We start from the raw sequence: 20841 nt of genomic DNA on the forward strand, positions 1-20841 counted from the left end.
GATATGTCAAATCACCTCACCTGATTGAATGTATTAACATATATAAGGAAAAATGTGTTAACTAAACAGTGTTGGTCGGTCCCAGAGGCAAAACCTCACTGCTGTGTCTCACTGTAAATTAATAAATTAATTAAGCCAATAATTCACTGATTGAAATGTGACTTCCTATGCAGATTGCCCACGGGGAGAAAATGGCCTTGTCAAACAGATACAAATATTTCAGTTTTTGAGGCAATTACATTTCTCATTGTAAATTGAATTGACATTTAGTCCCAAGATTCTATTTAACATTAGTCTGCCAATAAGAAATAAATCCTCTGAACCTGCAAAACCATTTTAGAATGCATAAGGCTTCTGATCATCCCTTCGCCTGGGGGGGCTCTCAGTAGTCACATTGGTTTTTCCCCCATAATAGGATTCATGTTTAGCTCCGTTAAACCAGTTTTTCCTTTATGATTTTCCCTTATTGATTCTACACATAGAAACAGTATTCCTTGTAGAGACTTGTGAAATACTGGATTCTCTGTCTTCTGTTGTTTGATATTTTAAATGTTTACCAACTTAATACACTCAGGCAATGCAGTTTACATATCCGGAAGAGCTCACAGTGATTCATTCATTCATTTTTTCTTTTTCCTTTCTTTCTTTCTTCCTTTCCTTTTCTTTCTTTTCTTTCTCCTTCTTTCTTTTTCTCTCTCTTTCTTTCCTACATACATACATACATACCATAACTCTTCATGGATTCTTTTAAAGATTTTATTTATTCATTTATTTTACAGAGAGAGAGAGACAGCAAGAGAGGAAACACAGCAGGGGGAGTGGAAGAGGGAGAAACCGGTCTCCCGAGGAGCAGGGAGCCCAATGTAGGGCTTGATCCCAGGACCCTGGGACCATGACCTGAGTTGAAGGCAGATGCTTAACCCACTGAGCCACCCAGATGCCCCACTCTTCATGGATTCTTAAGCGAAAACCTGTGTTCTGTCAGGTGCTGAAATGTTAACTGTAAAGATCTTAGTTTTGTGGAGGAAATTAACAAGTGTGCAGCGCTCTGGTGGGTCAGGAGTGCTATGATGTTGGAAGAGGGAACCCTATCCAAACCCTGGGATTGAAAGTAGAGAATTGGAAGGTGTGTGTGGGAAGGATGGGTGTAGGTGAGCATTCCAGACAGGGATCAAAGCCCCAGGAATATGGGAGAATAAGGGTTATCTGGGAAATATAAGCAGTTATATAACCGAAATAAAAGGAGCAAGGAGTGCATGGATGGAGGGGTTCACAGTCAGACTGGAGAGGAAAGCAGCAATGAGTCATGATATCCTTTGCTCCAGGATCCTTGGCAGGAGTATCCCTACAGAAATCCTCTGTCAGGGATGCCTGGGTGGCTCAGTGGGTTAAAGCCCCTGCCTTTGGCTCAGGTCATGATCCCAGGGTCCTGGGATCCAGCCCCATATCAGGCTCTCTGCATCAGGCTCTCTGCTTGGCAGGGAGCCTGCTTCCTCCTTGTCTCTCTGCCTGCCTCTCTGCCTACTTGTGATCTCTGTCTGTCAGATAAATTAAAAAATCTTAAAAAAAAAAAAAATCCTCTGTCATTCTAGCCTGCATATTGTGTGTTCCCCTATACCAGGGGTTGGCCAGCTTTTCCTGCATACAAGATAGTAGATATTTTTGTTGTTCATGCCAGAAGTTCTCAGTCACAACTATTCACCTCTCCTCTTGTAGCCTAAAAGCAGCATTAGGCACTATGTAAACTAATGGGCGTGGCTGCATTCCAATAAAACTTTTTTAAAAAATTAGTTATTTATTTTCAGTGTAAGAGAATTCATTGTTTATGCACCACACTCAGTGCTCCATGCAATCCTTGCCCTCCATAATACACACCACCAGGCTCCCCCAACCTCCCAGCCCTCGCCCCTTCAGAACCCTCAGATTGTTTTTCAGAGTCCGTAGTCTCTCATGGTTCATCTCCCCTTCCAATTTCCCCCAACTCCCTTCTCCTCTCTAACTCCCCATGTCCTCCATGTTATTTGTTATGCTCCACAAATAAGTGAAACCAGTTGATAATGATAATTAACTCTCTCTGCTTGACTTATTTGACTCAGCATAATCTCTTCCAGTCCCGTCTATGCTGCTACAAAAGTTGGGTATTCATACTTTCTGATGGAGGCATAGTACTCCATAGTGTATACAGACTACATCTTCCTTATCCATTCGTCCTTTGAAGGGCATCTTGGTTCTTTCCACAGTTTGGCGACCATGGCCATTGCTGCTATAAACATTGAGGTACAGATGACCTTTCTTTTCACTCCATCCGTATCTTTGGGGTAAATAGCCAGTAGTGCAATTGCAGGGTCATAGGGAAGCTCTATTTTTAATTTCTTGAGGAATCTCCACACTGTTCTCCAAAGTGGCTGCACCAACTTGCATTCCCACCAACAGTGGAAGAGGGTTCCTCTTTCTCCACATCCTCTCCAACACACGTTGTTTGGTTTTTTGCTTTTGTTATTCTCTGAAGTCACAGATCTAGAAAAGAACAAAGATCTAAACACATTTATAATTAGTATTGCATAAATACACTAAGATTACTAAAATATCTTTTATGGTCTAGACTTACTGTCTTTGCTCAAAATTCACCTTCAACAAGGAAATGACTCCCCACTCTTACTCTAGAAATGTGTTAACTGTCTACAATCCAAGAAGCTGGTCACCAAATATGCCACCATCTTGGTTTTGGACTTCCAGGCTCTAGAACTGTGAGAAATAAATGTCTGTTGTTCAAGCCAGCCAGCCTGTGGTATTCTGTTAAAGCATGAACAGACTGAGACAGATACCAAAGTTTGAGACCTACTGTCCCAGGAGATGCCAGGCTTCTTAATAACGTTTTGAGAGATAAGGAATGCACACTGAGAATGCTTTCACTGAGTTATTTGGGTGATAAGACCATCAACCTCATATAATCAAATGTTTGAATATGATGTGTGTTTTGTCACAGCGTCATGATAAACATATGCTTGGCTATATTTGACTTTTGTAGAAACAAACGTTTAGGGGTAGCACTAGTTAATACTACAAGACTATAATATTTTAAAACTTCAAACAATCCACTCCTGGGTAATTGTTTCCTACTTTCTTAGGCAATTATAGTGAATGATTGGGTCACATGGGTATTTTGTCTGGTAATTGAAAGTTTGAATACTGTAATAACAAATTATTTTCCTTTTAAGAATGTTTTATACTCATTTTATTAAGTAAGGAATGGCTTATGCACTTAGGCATGATGACATTTGTTCAGTATTTTGCACTGAATTCTATTTTGGAAGAATCAAGAAAATAATTATAATTGTAATACTACATATAACATGTTAGCTTTTTATGTTTCTGTATGGTTCAGTCAGTTTTGTCATAGGAAATGGCTGATTTTCTTTACTTGTTACTAGATTATGGTTTTAACAAAATTTATTCCAGTTAGAAAAAAAAAGTTACTGGATATGTCTTGAATTAATTGAACTTTGTAAACTCATTTTCTAATACTCCATTTTCACATTGGAGGGATATTTTTGTTGATAGTTATAGCTTGTTTTTTTATACTACAGTGTTTCTCAAACTTCTATTTGGAAAGATATAAGTAGAACTGCGCTTATTCATTGGCTTTTTATGATTATGTGAGAATACTGTTATTTTTATTTAGCACTATCTTAATTTTTAAAAAACATTTTGTCTCTACCTTTCATTCTGTTCTTCAGCCAAATGACTTTTAAACAAATACTTACTAGAATAAAAAATTCTTTAAAGAAAGCTTGATTCTCGGGGAGCCTGGGTGGCTCAGTGGGTAAGCCTCTGCCTTCGGCTCAGGTCATGATCTCAGGGTCCTGGGATCTAGCCCCGCATTGGGCTCTCTGCTCAGCAGGGAGCTTGCTTCCTCCCTCTCTCTCTGCCTGCCTCTCTGACTACTTGGGATCTCTGTCTGTCAAATAAATAAAATATTTAAAAAAAAAAAAGAAAGCAAGCTTGATTCTCCAAGTGACCTGTTTTTTTGATATTAATTACACACTTTTATTCTTCTGACTCTAGGTTCATAATGTATATTTTTTAAAATAGGAATCATTTCATATTTAAAATTGCACATGATCAAAATTGTATAAAAGTTTATTGTATACAGCAGATTCACTAAACATTGAAGAACAAAATTATTTTTATAATTACAAACTTGGTATATTTCTTCACAGCATTTATTGCTTTAGTGATTTCTCAAAATATCCAAAGTAATAAATATCATCACTATGGTTATCTTGATTCTCTTGGTAAAAGATAGGATGTTTGGTCATCTATTTTTGTGTTTATAGTATTATAAAATATCTTCTCTTCAACCTCCTATATCAAAAAGTCCCTGGATTTTGTGTTCCAGTGTGTGTGTTAGTGTGCAAGAAAATAAATCAATTCATTATATAAATTTTCCAAAATAGTGTGAAAAGTCTACAGGACATTAACAAACGTGTATCTATTGAACTTTAAAGTCCTTGGAATGTAATCTTTGATGTTTTCTCCTATCTATAACTTATATAAATTTTATATGTAACTCATAAATGTTGAAACAGAGAGAATAGATTTTATTCTGCAATACTTGTAATTAAACTCTTTACCAACAGGTGGTGCTAGAAAGTTTAATATTTATTTCCATAGTTCAACTTACTGGAAAAAATGTTAATTTTTTTAAATATTATAAAACAATATTTATATATAATTAACCACCACTTGTTTATGTTACAGCTCCATTTAAGACAGTACGACTGGTTGACGGTAGAGGTCCTCATGAGGGCAGAGTGGAGATTTTCCACAATGGCCAGTGGGGCACAGTTTGCGACGACCACTGGGAACTGCGAGGTGGACAAGTCATCTGTAGGAGTTTGGGATACCAAGGTGTTCAAACTGTGCATAAAGGAGCTCACTTTGGACAAGGTAATTAAAAAGACACACACAAACACACACATATTTAAATGAAATGTAGGCATTCTCTAATACATAGAATAAAGTAGCAGCGGGAACATACAATATAGGAAGAAAAATCCTACATAGGAGTTTTTTTAATGGCTTTTCCTAAAAGGCAGAAATGAAAAGAAAGATATTTTTTAAATGACATATGCTATCAGGCAATCTTTAATGTTTAAATTTTATATAGACTCATCTGGTTAGGTGGAGAACACTAACATGAGGAATACAGAAAGACTGGTAAAGTAGAACAGGAGAAATAGTGACAAGTGAACCACAGACAATCCTGGGAATCTCACTTGATGCGTCTGGGTTTTGTGGGCAACTGAGCAATCCCATGTGCTCACTCACGTTCTCTCTTCTGTGTGACTGGAGAGGAGGGCATCAGCTTGCGCTTTTACCTCCCGGTTGTATCTCACAGAAATGAGAGCTATCCTTGGTGCCTGGTGGAGCACCTGTGTTCTGAAAGGACCATGAGGAACCATGAAAGAGAAGGAAGCAATTACATGGGTTCTGCATACCTACTATTTATGATTTCTCCAAATCCTTTAAGACATGGTGAGAAATACGGGAAGAGGAAAGTTACTTTCCCATTGAATAATTCTTTTGTTGCATGCATTTGTGTATTTTTACCTGGATGGCTCAATAACCTATAAATGTATTAGAGAGCTGGGAAGAAAATTTGCAGAGGACAGATTTGAATGTATACTCGTGACATTTTTTTGTCTATTTTTTTTTTTCTAAATGGGTACCTTACAGTATAGGCTTTATGCATAATTAAACATACAAGTGCTTCAATCCTAAATGACAAAGAGATTAGAAAAAGTAATCATATAAATTAGACTTTTAAAGTCAATATTTTTTACTTATTTGTTCCATTGTCCAAATATGATAAATAAATAATTGGCTTCTCTGAAGTTGATGTTGACCAAAAAAAAAAAAAAAAAAAAAAAAATTGGCCCTGTTGATTTTATAAGTGTTGTTTTAGACAGATATGGGCAAGAAGAAATTGTGTGCAAAATTATAGAGATAAGATTATCTGGTGTTGCTGCTATTTTGTCTATAGTGATAAAATAGGGCAATGTGTCGAATCATATCAAAAAACTGAAACAGTATAAGACAGATTTCTTAAACCCATAAAAGATATTAAGTAATGTTAAGCTATGACTATGGGTCAGCATTGTGCTAAACAGGTGAATAGTACTAATGAAAGTTCACAGTTATATCTTTGTTCCTTTACCTAAATGAACTCACTGTATCAGATTTAAAAGGTAAATTAAAGCAAAGATCCAGGTTCCAAAGTCTTTGGAAGTCAGAAATATCATTTAGCCTCCTATGAAGAAGTGAGATAAGACAAAAGAGAGTGGTGATGGTGAGAATGTCAGCCCCTGGCCCAGTTTTTTATTTGTCCCTTATAGGTTTGAATAGAAGAAACAAAGGAAATAGAAAAGATCTGTAATTTGCTATAACTAAATAGATGTTTGGAATTTTTATTATAAATACTTAATCATCTAAAACGTCTCAAATGACTATTAGCATCTATGAAGTGAAGAGCCATGTTGCAAATAGATGACATACAATTTTCATCGATGCTGACTTACTCTCCTGGTAGATGGCTAGAATTCTTCAGTTTTAGGAATATCAACATGTGGATGAGTTATTAAGATGTGCCTATGTTGACAAAGTGAATATTGTTTGCCATTTGTTCAGATGATGTAATCAGCATCAGCTAAATAGCTCAATCCAAAAAGAGAGAACTATCCTAAAAAAAACTTTCATCAAGATGACTAGTTTTATAGCTTACTTTATCCAAAGAGTTGACATTTAATTTTGTATCTTTACAAAACAAGCCCCATATTGCTGTTTATTAATCTCTTATATCTTGAAGTAAACCGTTCATCTATTACAAAGGAAAAACCAAAATCAGAGCATATGTACGTTAATTAAAGGGAAACTAATAAGGTTTGGCAAAATATGATCTATGGAGGAATGGCAAACAAGATGTTCCCCAGTTTCATTTCTTCACTGAATATGAAGCTTAGTGCCTTAGATTTCAAAGCTGTTTTCTTTTCATTGTTGTTGCTGTTGTTTCAAAATTTTATTTAAATTCTAGTTCGTTAACATCTAGTGTGATATTGGTTTCAGGAGTAGGATTTAGTGACTCATCACTTACATGTAACACTCCAGTGCTCATCCTAAAAAGTGCCCTCCTTAATGCCCATACTCATCGAGCCCATCCCCCACACGCCTCCCTCCAAACAACCCTCAGTTTTTTCTCTATAGTTAAGAGTCTCTTATGGCTTGCCTCCCTCTCTTTTTTTTCCCCTTTCCTATGTTCATCTGTTTGGTTTCTTACATTCTACATATGAATGAAATCATATGGTATTTGTCTTTCTCTGGCTGACTTATTTCTCTTAGCATAATACTCTCTAGTCCATCCACGTCATTGCAAATGGCAAAATTTCATTCCTTCTGATGGTTGATAATATTCCACTGCATATATATATATATACCACATCTTCTTTATCCATTCATCAGTTGATGGACATTTGGGCTCTTTCCATAATTTGGCTATTGTTGATGATGCTGCTGTAAACATTGGGGGTGCACAAACTGTTTTCTCTTGAGTTCCAAACGTAGGTGGTACACAAAATTTGAGATGATTGTCTTAAGCTTGCATTAACATTAAGGCTTCATCTCATAAGTAAAATATCCTTTTCCCCACAGCCTTTATTCATTTCTGTTTGTATCTCTAGGGATTTCAGTTCTCAAGTACTGATAAGAAGAGGCGGAAAAAAAGTATTCTGAACTATTGGAAGAAAATGTTTTCCATTTAAATAATTAATGAAACAGTAGAGTTTAATCTTATGTGAAATTATTTATTTGGCTGTGTGAAGACAGTTCTCTCAAGTTTTCTTAAGATAACTGACTGCTTCTCTAAGACGAGGGGCCATTTTTAGTGAGGCTGGGTATTTGTGGTAGTTGGTGATTCTATACATTATAGTAGAGTTTTATTATAGTGAAACAGCCAGGTATGTCTGAATTTGGTTTTTCCTTTCACATTTTTAAGTGCCTACTGGAATGAATTGGAAAGCCTAAGAATTTTGAAACTAAGGAGATATGAGATGAAACCTTAGCTCTGCTATTTATGTCTCAGAGATTCCATTTTGGTTCCACAAAACTAAGAATAATAACACCCACATAAGATTTACTCTGAATCTTAAATGAGTTGGCATATAGAAAGCGTCCAGCACAAAGCCTGACTCATAGCACTGCTCGATACAGGGCACAGATCACTGCTGGCAACAGCTCCTGCTGTATAATTCCAAGGGTATTTGCCATCCTCTTTGAAAGGTCAAACAGTCAGATTAGTGTTAGGTTGTCTATGACATCAATGATGTTCCAATGGTCCCAGAGGTGAATGTGATTTTCTACTCTATAGAAGTGTAGCGGAAGAAGGGACCCATATGGGGCCTCCCAACAGTGTCCTCACTCTCCTCAAGACAGACCTGCTCTGATGTCAATTCTGTGTAGAGTTCCACCCCAAAACAATGAAAGAATGATGATGAGAATTTTAAAATAAAAAATAAAGCAAGATGACCTGGAAGACGTAATAGAACTGAGGCTATTTGTTCACAAGTAAAAGAACCTGAGAAATAAATTTCATGATCTGCTTCATTGTATGTTGTATTTTCAGAAACAGGCTTCTATTGCAAGCTGATTTGGGATTAGACATGGCAAACCCCCTTTTTATGTGAACCTGTTTCAACTCCTCCTTGTTTTTTCACTCCTCCACCTTGATTTATAGTTTCACTCAGGAGGAAAAGAAAAGATAATTCTGAACGCAGGATGGCGACCAGAAAGGAAACTTAGAAATATGAATGGAGGGGTAGGGGAAGGATGACAGAGTTGCATTCAGGTTTTAATTATTTGTCATTCTCTTGGGAAAGTAAGAAGAATCGGTTTGACACTGTATTATACATTATTACTGGAACTGAAACAAGAGGAAAAAAGTTTAAATTTATACCCTTTGTGTTCTTCCCCCCTTAAAGATAAAAAAAAAATTTTCTGAACAAGTTTTCTCCCTCCCTCCCCCCACCCGCTTTACTCTTTTTCTTTCTGGTTTTAAAATAGCAAACCTGACTTACCAAAGATAATCCTTGTTAGCTTTAAGAACAATTACTTTGTAGCTGCAAGCAAAATGATTTATAGGAATAAAGCTTAGAGCCCACTCCTATAAATAGGTTCTTTCCTTTGGATGCACCTTTTGCATACAGTGGAATGTAATCTTTCTTTTTCCTGAGTAGACAAAAAAGGTTAAAAATTAAGGAAGCACAGAGAGGTTGCTGGTGCTTGTCAGGACATGGGGTGGGTCAGGGTAGGGAGAGTGGGTCGCTTCTTTCCCTGTGCAGGCTTTCTAGTCTCTGGACCCCAGGACCTCTGGGGTAGCAAACTTGTGTGAACTCTATCGGACAGCAGTGGTCCTCCAGCTGTGTCAGAGCCTGTGCACTGAGGCAGGAAGTTGGAGTTGGACCCGGAGGGACGAGCTCATTTTCTGAGTTTACAGGAGGTTGTACTGCAGCTCCAAACTTGAAAGCAAAAACAAAAGAAAATTCTAGGGCGCCTGGGTGGCTCAGTGGGTTAAAGCCTCTGCCTTCGGCTAAGGTTATGATCCCAGTGTCCTGGGATCAAGCCTGGCATCAGGCTCTCTGCGCAACAGGGAACCTGCTTCCCTTCCTCTCTCTCTGCCTGCCTCTCTGCCTACTTGTAATCTGGTTCAAATAAACAAATAAAATCTTAAAAAAAAAAAAAAAGAAAAGAAAAATTCTAAGCACAAGCATCACCTTCTATTGGTACCCCTTTCATAATCAGTTTTCTAAAGTGGAAGTTTTAAAAATACAAGAATAAACCGAAGGAGATCAAAAATATAACTGTCCCTCCGAACTTATCCTCCAGAGAATGGAAGTAAAAGCAATGTCAGATATAAAATATATGAATGGGTCAGAACTCAAATTCTTACAGACTGCTCCCTGTACACTGAAAGATTTAAAATGTAGATGTTCAGGCGTCAGGTGTTAAGGAACCTGGTTTGGAGTCCATAGAGTTTTTAACTTTTTTGTGAATTTTAGGTTAAAAAGTTTTATGTTTAAAAACTCTATGGACCTGTTTTGTTACTTATGGTAACAAACACAATACTAAGTATGTAATAGTATTATTAATCAAGTGCATACTATATGATCTCATTTCGTGCTCACAGTGCCTGGGAAACTAGACATGATAGCCCCAATTTACACAGAGAAATTTCTGTAAGTAAACTTGAGACAGCTGTCCCAAGACCTGTCCAAATTTATATAACTATCATGGTGGTTGTGGGGGAGGGGTCAAGATGCTCACCTTCACCTATGTCTTTCCTTTCAACAGAATGTCCTTCTAAGTTCTTTATCCTTAAGAATTTGATTTCTACAGAGCTTGCTTCTTTAAAATCTTAGAATTATAGAATTTTAAAGAAAAATGAAATCTCATAGCTGTTTCAACCCCATCTCCTCCTTCTGCCTCATTGCTAAAACAGGGAAAATCAATGTCTTCCTCAGAACTGCTACACTAGAACAGAGAACTATAGTTTACCTATTCTCGATTCTGATTCCCATTGTTCCTACCTTTGGTTTTAAAAACTCACAAAAAAACAAAAGCTTTTTTTCTCTCAAAGAGGAAGCTGATGACAAAGCACTTCCCAACTAGAAATCTTAAAAGTAACACAGATTCAAATCACCAAGCCATGACTAGATTTAATTAAAATTCATTCAGACTTCTAACCAACAGTGGTTTCTGCCTCTTCATGTTATCTACTCAGCAGCTAATCTCAAATCTCATCACTGCACCATCCTTCTGGCTAATGTATAAAATATGATGACTTTTTTTTCCTCCAGAAAAGTGGTGTTATTCAAGATCAGATTTAAAAATCTCAAATCCTTGAAATAGATACCAGTATCTTTTGTTTGTTTGTTTGTTTGTTTGTTTAAAGAGATTAAGAGGAAATGGTATCACAGGTCAAGCATATTCTCAGACATCACAAACCAGCCTCGTGAAATTCCAGGAGTCGTGGACAACACATTGATAGCTGTGGGCTTTTGGAAATACAAAATCAGTCAATGTGCCCTCCCTCCAGCCCCCATATTGTAAAGAGAATTGTAGATGTGTACATGGTCAGGTACATAAACACATGGATGATACATAAATAGGATTAGAAAATTTAAAAAAAAATCTAAACTGTACACGTCAATTTTGCATAGTTTCCCACAAACTGGAAAGATAGTTCAGAGGCAAATAACAATGAAAGCAGCAATACCTAACATCCTTGAGAGATCGTTATTATGTAAAGAAATAAAAACAAACTTGTTTTTTAATCTTTGAGGTTTACATGAAGGTAAAATTTTATGAATACTAGGCTACCTTTGAATTAATTTTTAATGCAGAAAACAATTTGGAATGAGATGGAAAATGCATGTTAAATAAATTTTTCCCTTAGGCTCAATAGTCCTGAATGTATTAATGTAAAAATAAAAACAAATCTTGGAAAATTATTTTTATAACTCTGTTCGGGCTTCTGTGTAGTCAGTGAATAGCACCAAGTTTTAAAATGTCGTCATGTTCTGTTTCTTGGTTGTATTCTCTGTTATTTGGAGAAAAGCACACATTTTTTTTCCCAAGTCTCAGTTTAACTATTTACCTGTGATGTGGAGATAATTGCCATTATTTCGCAGGGTCGTTAGAAGATGTAAATTTTATTTTTTTTTAATTTTTTTTAAAGATTTTATTTATTTATTTAACAGAGAGAGATCACAAGTAGGCAGAGAGGCAGATAGAGAGAGAGAGAGGAGGAAGCAGGCTCCCTGCTGAGCAGAGAGCCCGATGCGGGACTCGATCCAAGGACCCTGAGATCATGACCTGAGCTGAAGGCAGCAGCTTAACCCACTGAGCCACCCAGGCGCCCCAGAAGATGTAAATTTTAAAGATCATATGTGAAAAGGCCTAGGGTGTTCCCTGGGAATCTTTTGCACACAGCTGAAGACCAGACTTGGAGAATTGCACAGCGTATTGATCTTATCCATGTGTTTCTTGGTGGAAAAGGCACTGGGGTTCTAGATCCAAGTAGCAATTCTGCTGCTAAGTGCCTCTGTGACCTCAGTTGCTGTCTCTACCTCCAATAGAAGCTTTCATAGTTCAAGGATGAATGGATTTTGATTTTGATTGTCCAAAACAGATTGGGTGAATGATTGAATCTAAGAAGGAGGGGGATTGCGTGAATCCTTGATGAAAGGCACTGGCTCAGGGCAGTCGTGGGGTGGGGCTGGTGGCTCCATCCCATATGAGCTGCATGACCCTCCACCGATTACTTATCCTCCCTGAGATTCCCTTTCCTCAACAGTAAAATGGCACATTGAAAGCCCTTAAGTTTGTTTGTGTTTTTTTTTAAGATTTTATTTATTCATTTGACAAAGAGAGATCACAAGTAGGCAGAGAGGCAGGCAGAGATTGAGAGAGAGGAGGAAGCAGGCTCCCCACTGAGTAGAGAACCCGATGTGGGGCTCGATCCCAGGACCCTGAGATCATGACCTGAGCCGAAGGCAGAGGCTTTAACCCACTGAGCCACCCAGGCGCCCCGAAAGCCCTTAAGTTTTGAAGGTCATTTGAGGATTCGATGATTTGATGATTCAATGAGAGAACATATCAAAAGTTACTTTGAATGTTTTCAGCCTCATCATTAATTCTTCAAAGAGTGGGCTTAAATGCTCATTATTATGACGACAGCTTTGGTATTCTGACATTCAGAAATTCCTTTACTGCTGTTTCTAAAAATTTGTGTTCACCCGTCAGCACAATGATCGACTAAATAATATCTATCTTCTGCTGCCCCTATGGGGATGCCCCCGCTGGTGCTACGGCCCCTGGGAGGATTTTCATTCTTAATTCTCTGTTCCTGAGTTGTAAGACTTCTGTGCTGCTGAGATCTAAATCCCATGACTTGATCTACAAAATGAGTGAAAACATCACTGTGTCCTGCCAGAGAGCCTGACTATTCTTGTCCCCCGTTATGACCGAGCCCCTCTTTGACCAAAAGTTTTACTTATGTTTATTTATACAATTTATAAATGTTTGTACATCTAATAAGTACAGTTTATAGATGTCCCACTGTTTGTGCTCTCTTCTACATTCACGTGGGAGGAGCGTCACCATTTGTGCAATTATTATTATTATTTGGCTATAATTTGAGTCACTGTTTGGGACTCCCAAAAATTTTATATATGTAAAAAGAAGCACACGCACAAATATATTCAACACATACAGACACACAAACACAAAAGAGACTGGGTTATACCTACTAAAAGCAACTTGGGAACAAAAGCAGCATTCCTGGTAAGGTTTCTGATTTTGAGATTATATTTTTCAGATCTTTTCCTTTTTATCTGCCTTAAAATTTCAAGCCAGAAAGGACTCACTCCATTATAAACATTTCAAAAAATACTTGCACTCTCCAGGTTACTACGTTTGTAATTAATAAGCCCGGGAAAACCTTTCTTTTCTAATAGAAACATTGTTTGGACACCAGTGATTTAATTACTATTATATAAAATGAACAATACAAAGTTCCTAATTACTTTGGTAGCATAAACCTCAATATAATTTTTGTCCCATGTTTGGATCTTTCTAGTAAATGAACAAATTACTAAAGATTAAGTGAATGCACAATTTATTTTAGAGGTGGAAATACAAATTTCCTATCTAATTCTGAGTAAATAAAAACTTGAGACTTCAGAAGAAATCTCTCCACAGGCATCCTGTTAAATGTCCTTCTAGTTTACAGATTTTTCTTCTTTAATCCAACTTCCACATTTCTCTCAGACATACATTTCTAAAATATAGCTCTGATGACATCATTTCTTTTGGTGACTTATTATAAAATTCTGAATATTGTAAAACATGGCCCTGGCTTTCTATCCAGCCTTCCCTATGAGTCCTTGTCCCTCATGAATATACTTTGTGTTTTAGATGCCAGGATACCATTGACTCTTGTAATATATCAAGACTTTTCAGGCTGCCCCCACTATATGAAATAACTTCTTTTTTATACATGGAAAAGCTCTGTCCATTTTTTTAAGATTAGGCCAAATGTTATCCACACGGTGGTTATAAAAATATTTGTAATTTTTTCATATCTGCACATACTACTGTATAATTATGCAACTGTCAGCCATGTACATAAATTCTTGCTTACTGAATCCACAGAATACTTGAAAATTCAGCAAGAGTAATGTCATTTTATGTGCCGTTATACATGCCTCTTTGGAAAAAAAGTCTTCATCTAGCATTGTGTCATAGCTACACAAGGTATGTTTCTGAGCTGAAGTTATTTCTAAATAGGTTTCCTACAGCTCTGTGACCGAAAGAGAACCTTTCAACATCATATTGATCCAGATTGAAGAAATGTATTATTGATTATGCTGACAGGATTAAGATATTTATTTACCATCCACCAGTCTTGCTAAGGAGTTTCTTGAAGTTTAGCTGCTAAATCATGTTTCTTGATGGCATGAAATATTCTCGAAAACTCATCAGGAAGTTTGCATGATATATATTTAACAAAACCCAATACAACCTTTCATTTAGAGGTTTTTCAAAGGTTCCATTTCTAACTGTCTTAAGTGTAAAAGAAAGGGGAACTATTATATATGATACATGCAGAAAATCATTAGAGAATACCAGAAAAATATTTCCAAACATTATTTATTAAAGTGAACTTTTTTGGGCATGCTTGGATGCCTTTCAAAATGCCCTTGTTTTTGTATTCATTGATAAAATAATGTCCTTATCTTCAGAGTGGCAGTTAAGTTTGCATATTTAGTTAGCTCGGTATCTCCCTGGTAGCCTGCTGCTGACAGCCATTTTCCCTTCTAACGTGTCTAACGTTCAAGATAAAGAGAGTATTAGCTCTGCCATTTTGTTTTTGTCTACCTTTGCCTGCAATTAATAATCTATGGTCTTCTTTCAGGATAATTTGTAAGTCCTTTGCTCATTTTATTAGTCTTAGTTTAAATAAAAATAGATAATATATTTGGTAAACCACGCATGTAAATGGCAAAACCCTGGAAACCAAGAAAAGAACTCTAGTATATGGTTACATTTTAGAGAATGCCTCATACAGATGCCCTCAGACCATCAGGTCACGGCATATGCCTATGATCTGTAAAGCTTATTTCCTTTCTTATTTCTAACAATAAAACTAGTCTGTTCAAACCATTCAGTGTTTTATTTATGATTTCACTGAGCTGTGTATGTACCTTTGTTACAGCTCTTACTACTTTGTACTTAAGTAGTTTACTCACTGACAGAACATATAAGTTTTCAGGGGCAGGAGATTAATTTTTGAATCCTAAGAAAAAGCACAGAACTTGTATATAGATGATATTTGACCCTTTGTTGTTAAATTCGTGTGTAAAATAATGTTTTTTTTTTTTTTTTGCTACTTAGATAGAAACCCAAAAACCATACTTACTAACGCATTTGTATCTGACTTTTGCAGGTACTGGTCCAATTTGGCTGAATGAAGTATTTTGTTTTGGGAGAGAATCATCTATCGAAGACTGTAAAATTAGCCAGTGGGGGGTGAGAGGCTGTTCACACTCTGAAGATGCTGGAGTCACCTGCACTTTATAATGTATCGTACTTTCTTTCACCTTCGTGAAATCACTGTGGCAAAAGTACTTTTATTATTTTGCTCCATTAATATCAGTTCAGTGAATATTTAAGAGATTAGAAATTTTGTCTAAAGAAAAGGAATATTTTAAAATCACTGGATAAACATATTGGACACCTTCATGCTTGCTATAGATCTACATTTGAATCATTTCAATTTCTTTAGGTTTCTAAATGGAATTTCTAATATAATGACATATATTGAATGGAATATACCAAAGTTTAAGGCTTCTCAATTACAAATGCCAATGATAATGGAAACACCTTCCAGCCATTGACTTTAACTGATCTCTTCACAGGATGACAATTTTTGTCATTTTTGTCTTCTTTGTAATCTATTTAATTGACTTTAATTTAATCAGTTTCTTAATGAGAAGATTGGAAGAGTTCTTTTGTGCCAAGTTTGTGAAATCTCTAACCTTACACATTTTTTGAGGAAACGTTTTTATCTGGCCATTATGATTTCTGCATGTGCAGTAAACTTGGCTGTTAGGTTGCATTGTTCATGATATATTCTGGGCATGATGAAAAACTTAGCAGATTTCACATGGTCAATAATAACATGATGATTAAGAAAATCAACATGATTACTTTACATGATCATGTATTGACATTTTTTGTTTGTTTTTACTGACCGATGTGTTAGAAAAAGGGCTTCTGAGAAAAGGCACAGGCTCCCCATCACTATATGTGTCTTGATAATTGGTGGATCAAAAATGTCATTTCAACACGGAGCTCAATTTGATGTGCATTTTAAATGAAGTTGAATAGTTGTTATCATTCCAGAATGCTGTGTTTAAAATATAAATACACTTTCCAATCTAAGTGGCTCCACTTTAAATAACAGCATGCAAATGTCTTGAGCACAGAACCTAGTTTCAACTACCCTTCTTTGAAGCCTTTCATGGAGTCCATTAACAATTGCAACCAGAAAGAGAGAGAGAGAGAAAGAGAAACAGAGAGAGCTATCTGTAGCTCTCAAGGATCAGTGACCCTACGCATGCCAAAACAGTACCTTACCAACGGTCAGCCCATCACCAGGGTACGTCTTAGAATGTGGAAGGTCACCTGGAACCCAGTGCCTGTCCCCAGCTGTCTAGGTATATAGGAAGAAAGACCAGGGATTGCTCTTGAAGCCCAATCGAGTATAATCTAGCCCAGAGAAGAATATACTTTTCAAGTTTCCTAAGTGCCACCCCAAGGGACGTGTGATGAGGAAGTAGTACTAGTCTGGAATGGCTCCACTCTTCTCTCTTGAACGGTGATAAGCAAAACCATGCGCTGATGCATTCTTTCCACTCCTGAAGTCTCACTTCACAAATAGTAGCTAGAGAAGATTCCCTGCTTCTCGCTTGCAAAGGCAAAAATTCTCATGGAACTGGAAATACTGGAAATGGCCTGCTGAAAATGCCCTTTTATCATGTTACATTCTTCTACTTGTTAAACATGAGTTATTTTCTCCAATGTAATTTTGTGGCTAAGAGAAAATGGGCTCTCAACCTAGACAGACTGTCTCTAAACCCTGGACCTACATTCCGCGGGTTATTAAGTCCTTGGGCTCAACTGCATTGTCTGGATGTTTCCTTCAGACGGCAAACAAGAAAGTATTAAAAGGAATCCTTTGCAGGGACCCCTGGGTGGCTCAGTCGGTTAAGCATCTGCTTTCAGCTCAGGTCATGATCGCAGGGTCGTGGGATGGAGTCCTGCATTGGGCTCCTTGCTCAGTAAGGAGCCTGCTTCTCCCTTTGCCTGCTATCCCCCTGCTTGTGTTTGCACTCTCTCTCTCTCAATCTCTCTCTCTCTCTCTGCCAAATAAATAAAATCTTAAAAATAAATAAATAAAAAGAATCCTTCACATAGCAGCCTACATAAGATGTCTGGAATCAGTGCTTATGGGTGCCACATGCTATATTGATGTAGGGTATATGGATACTGATTTTCCACCTATATATAGACATTTGTGTCCTTAAAACCAAGAAAGCCCTTTTTGTCATTGGGTTACTCAACTCAATCTGGTCTAGAAAAGAGCCCAACTTTGCCACTATATTTGGGACCTTTCCTTTGGAATGGTGAATTGCATTACCTCTTTCAGGAAGTGGTGATTTGGAGAAGGACTGATAGAAGAGAGAGTGGAAGGGGGGGGTGGGACAGAGGGAGGGAAGGAGGAAAAGGAGATAAAGAAGGAAAGAGGGAAGCAAAAAAGGAAAGACCACCTGACCACCAGAATCATTGCATTCCACTTATCGAGCCATGCATCAACATAAATGCAGTGTGCATTAAAATAATTTTTTAAAAGAATAGGGAAGTAGAAAATAAGAATATCAGTTGATATTTAAGAACCAAACATACTTCCCCTCAGTTAGCTGAACAAATAATTTCAAGTAAAAACTTTAAATTTTTCCATAAATTATGAACCATGGTAGTCTGTGCTCAAAATGTGCACTTGGGGCATATACCTCTTACAAATCATATAGTAATGCTTGTGATTAAGAGGGAAATGGAATATTTGTGGCCTTGGTAATGTATACATGATCAGGATTGCTAGGATGCTCATGCTTAAACCAGTCATTGGCAAGAGATACAAACTTACTGTCACCGGATTAGAACAATAACAATTATTCATTCTCCAGTGTTGGAAAAGCTCAAGGTTCATGAAAGGTCAAGGGACCATGTTCATTAAATGAAATCAAGATTCTGGCAGAGAATGGGACCAAGTGAATGACCGTCAGGTGACAGTTAACTGTTTCCACAGAGAGTACCATTAGGAGATGCCTCTTTTGAGATAATTTTAATACATTCAAATGGAATGCAGGGATTTTAGGAATATGTGTTTGGCACTAGATACAGCTTTTTATCAAGCATATAACTGCAATGTAGCCTGACTTTTTTTAACTCTGCTTTTTCCTTAGTGAATGTTAGGTGACAGATTTTCACAGGGTTTTCTTTAATCGCATCAATATTCTTGTCACCTCACAAAATGGAACACTATTCCTTTCTGATATTTATCAGCTCTTGTTTACTACAGAGTACTCTAGTTTTTTAATTTTATTGTAACATGTAAACTTATTTTTACACTTGTATTATCTGTTAACAAAAAACTTGTTTCAGGTGTGGGTTATTATTTAGAATATTTACCTAAACAAAAAGGAAAATTTGGAAGTATGACATCAGCAAAATGGTGGAACGGGCAGCTCCACGTGCTCATCCCCCACAGAAACATTGAGAAACAAGTACAAGCCATCAGAACCAACCTCCTCAGTCCTCTGGAAAACCATCAAAATTTTACAGCAACTAAGCAAATGCTGAGTCAAGAGAAAGGCAACTTCCAGCCAATAGGGAAGTTCTGTGGCATTTTTACTCACCCTTGTCCTAACCACTCCCAATTTGGTCATGAGACAGCCACCGCAGAGGTTCCTCATTTGGAACCCTGGCCCACGATTCCAGAGGACGCAGGGCAAGCCTTCTTCGCAAAGGCTTGTGTGTGTCAGGGTGAACTCCCGTGAGGGCTCCCTGAAGAACGGGTGCAAACTTACATTCAACCCTGTTGTGCCCAACTTGGAACTCAAGCTGGAAAAGCAGCGTGCCTTGCTCAAAAACTCTACAGACTTCAGTAACAACCCTTATATGCCAGGGGCCAAAGGTTACAATTGAGACATATGATAGATCGCACAATACATGCGAGCAAGAGAGGGCAGAGCTTCTAAGGACATTTTTTAAAAAGCCACATGTACAGAGGACTGCATAAAACCACACGTGCCCAGGGTAAGATACACACGCGACTGCAAAGACTGGGACAGGTGGCTTTTGTTGTTGCTGTTGTTAGTGTTTTTTGTTTGGTTATGGGTTCCTTGGGGGGAAGGGAGGCTTGTTTTTGGTTTCTAGTTCCTGGTGTTCAAAGACACTAGTGGAACAGAAGCCAAGCAACAGAGACTGCAGTGACCTCCCACAACAAGGAACACCATCTTTGCAAAAATCAGTTTCGGGAAGTAACTAAGCAAGTAGACTACTACAGCCTTCAAGGAAGAAAAACAGAACAAACCATAGGGAACGGGGAGAATTTGCCTTTCGGGGTTACCACATGATAGTCCAAGGTTCAGTTTTCAATAACGACCAAAAAATCCCAAGTCATGCAAAGAAATAGGAAAGTTACCCCCCCCCAAAAAGGACAAAACAGATTGACAGAAAATGATCCCTGAGGAAGTCCAGGGTTGGACATACGCAACAAAGTAAAACAACTGCTAAAATATGATTTTTTAAAAAACACAGAGAACTAAAGGCAATCAGGAATAATGCATTAAAATGAGAATATCAATGAAAAGATAGAAATTAGAAAACAAGAAAAAAGTCAAACAAATTTTGGATCTAAAACGTACAATTAGCAATGTGAAAAAATCACTAGAAGAGTTTAGCAGCAGTTATGAACAAGCAGAAGGAAAGAACTGGCTAATTTAAAGATAGGACAATTGAACCTCTTGAATCTGAGAATCAGAAAGAAAAAAAAATGAGGAAAAGTAAAAAAAACCTAAGGTACCTGTGGGTCGTTGTCCACTGGACGAAACCACGCATTGTATAGTTCCAGAAATAAATAAATAAATATGTGTTTGTGTGTACAGACACACACACAGACACACACACAGAGAGAGAGAGAGAGAGAGAGAGAGAGAGAGGAGGAAGAAGAGGAAAAGCATCTATACGGGACTACATTTTCCAGAATTCTCTTTCCTACATTGTTCTGGCTCATCATGGGCCACACAGACATTTTGCATGGGAGTTTAGCTGCAGCTACGGTTCACATTCAGAAAGTCACTTCGGGGGCAACAGGGTCTGATACATGTCTACACTGCGCATCACTGCTCTGCTGGTTCACCAGCTTTGCAGGACAGCAGAACCTGGAGCTCCTAGAGTTCCCTCTAGAGCCTGCCTGGGTTTCTCTCAGTCCTGAGCCAGTACGTGGTTAGCTTCTTGAGGAACTCGTCACCTTCTCCGGCAGGCCACCTGCACCATCAAGTCGAAGGCAGGGAGAAAGGCAGGTTTCCAGCTCATCCGCGTGGGTTTCAGTTTGCCCTTGATCTCTGTTTGCGTCCAACTATCCTTCTCACGGGCTGACCC

The 20841-nt window shown here is 37.7% G+C and overlaps 1 protein-coding gene across 6 annotated transcripts in view; it reads left to right on the forward strand.

The window, feature by feature from the left end:
• MSR1 (macrophage scavenger receptor 1) overlaps positions 1 to 18710 on the forward strand; it is a 111600-nt gene extending 92890 nt beyond the window's left edge. For all 6 annotated transcript variants that reach the window (XM_082715622.1, XM_082715621.1, XM_082715620.1 and 3 more), the window contains 2 exons: positions 4762 to 4950; positions 15560 to 18710. In XM_082715622.1, coding sequence (XP_082571748.1) covers positions 4762 to 4950; positions 15560 to 15693 — 323 coding nt within the window. In that variant the 3' untranslated portion in view covers positions 15694 to 18710. The remainder of the gene's footprint in view (positions 1 to 4761; positions 4951 to 15559) is intronic.
• Positions 18711 to 20841: the final 2131 nt, after the last annotated feature.

Source organism: Mustela nivalis, assembly GCF_964662115.1.
Source record: "Mustela nivalis genome assembly, chromosome: 20".
Taxonomy (NCBI): domain Eukaryota; kingdom Metazoa; phylum Chordata; class Mammalia; order Carnivora; family Mustelidae; genus Mustela; species Mustela nivalis.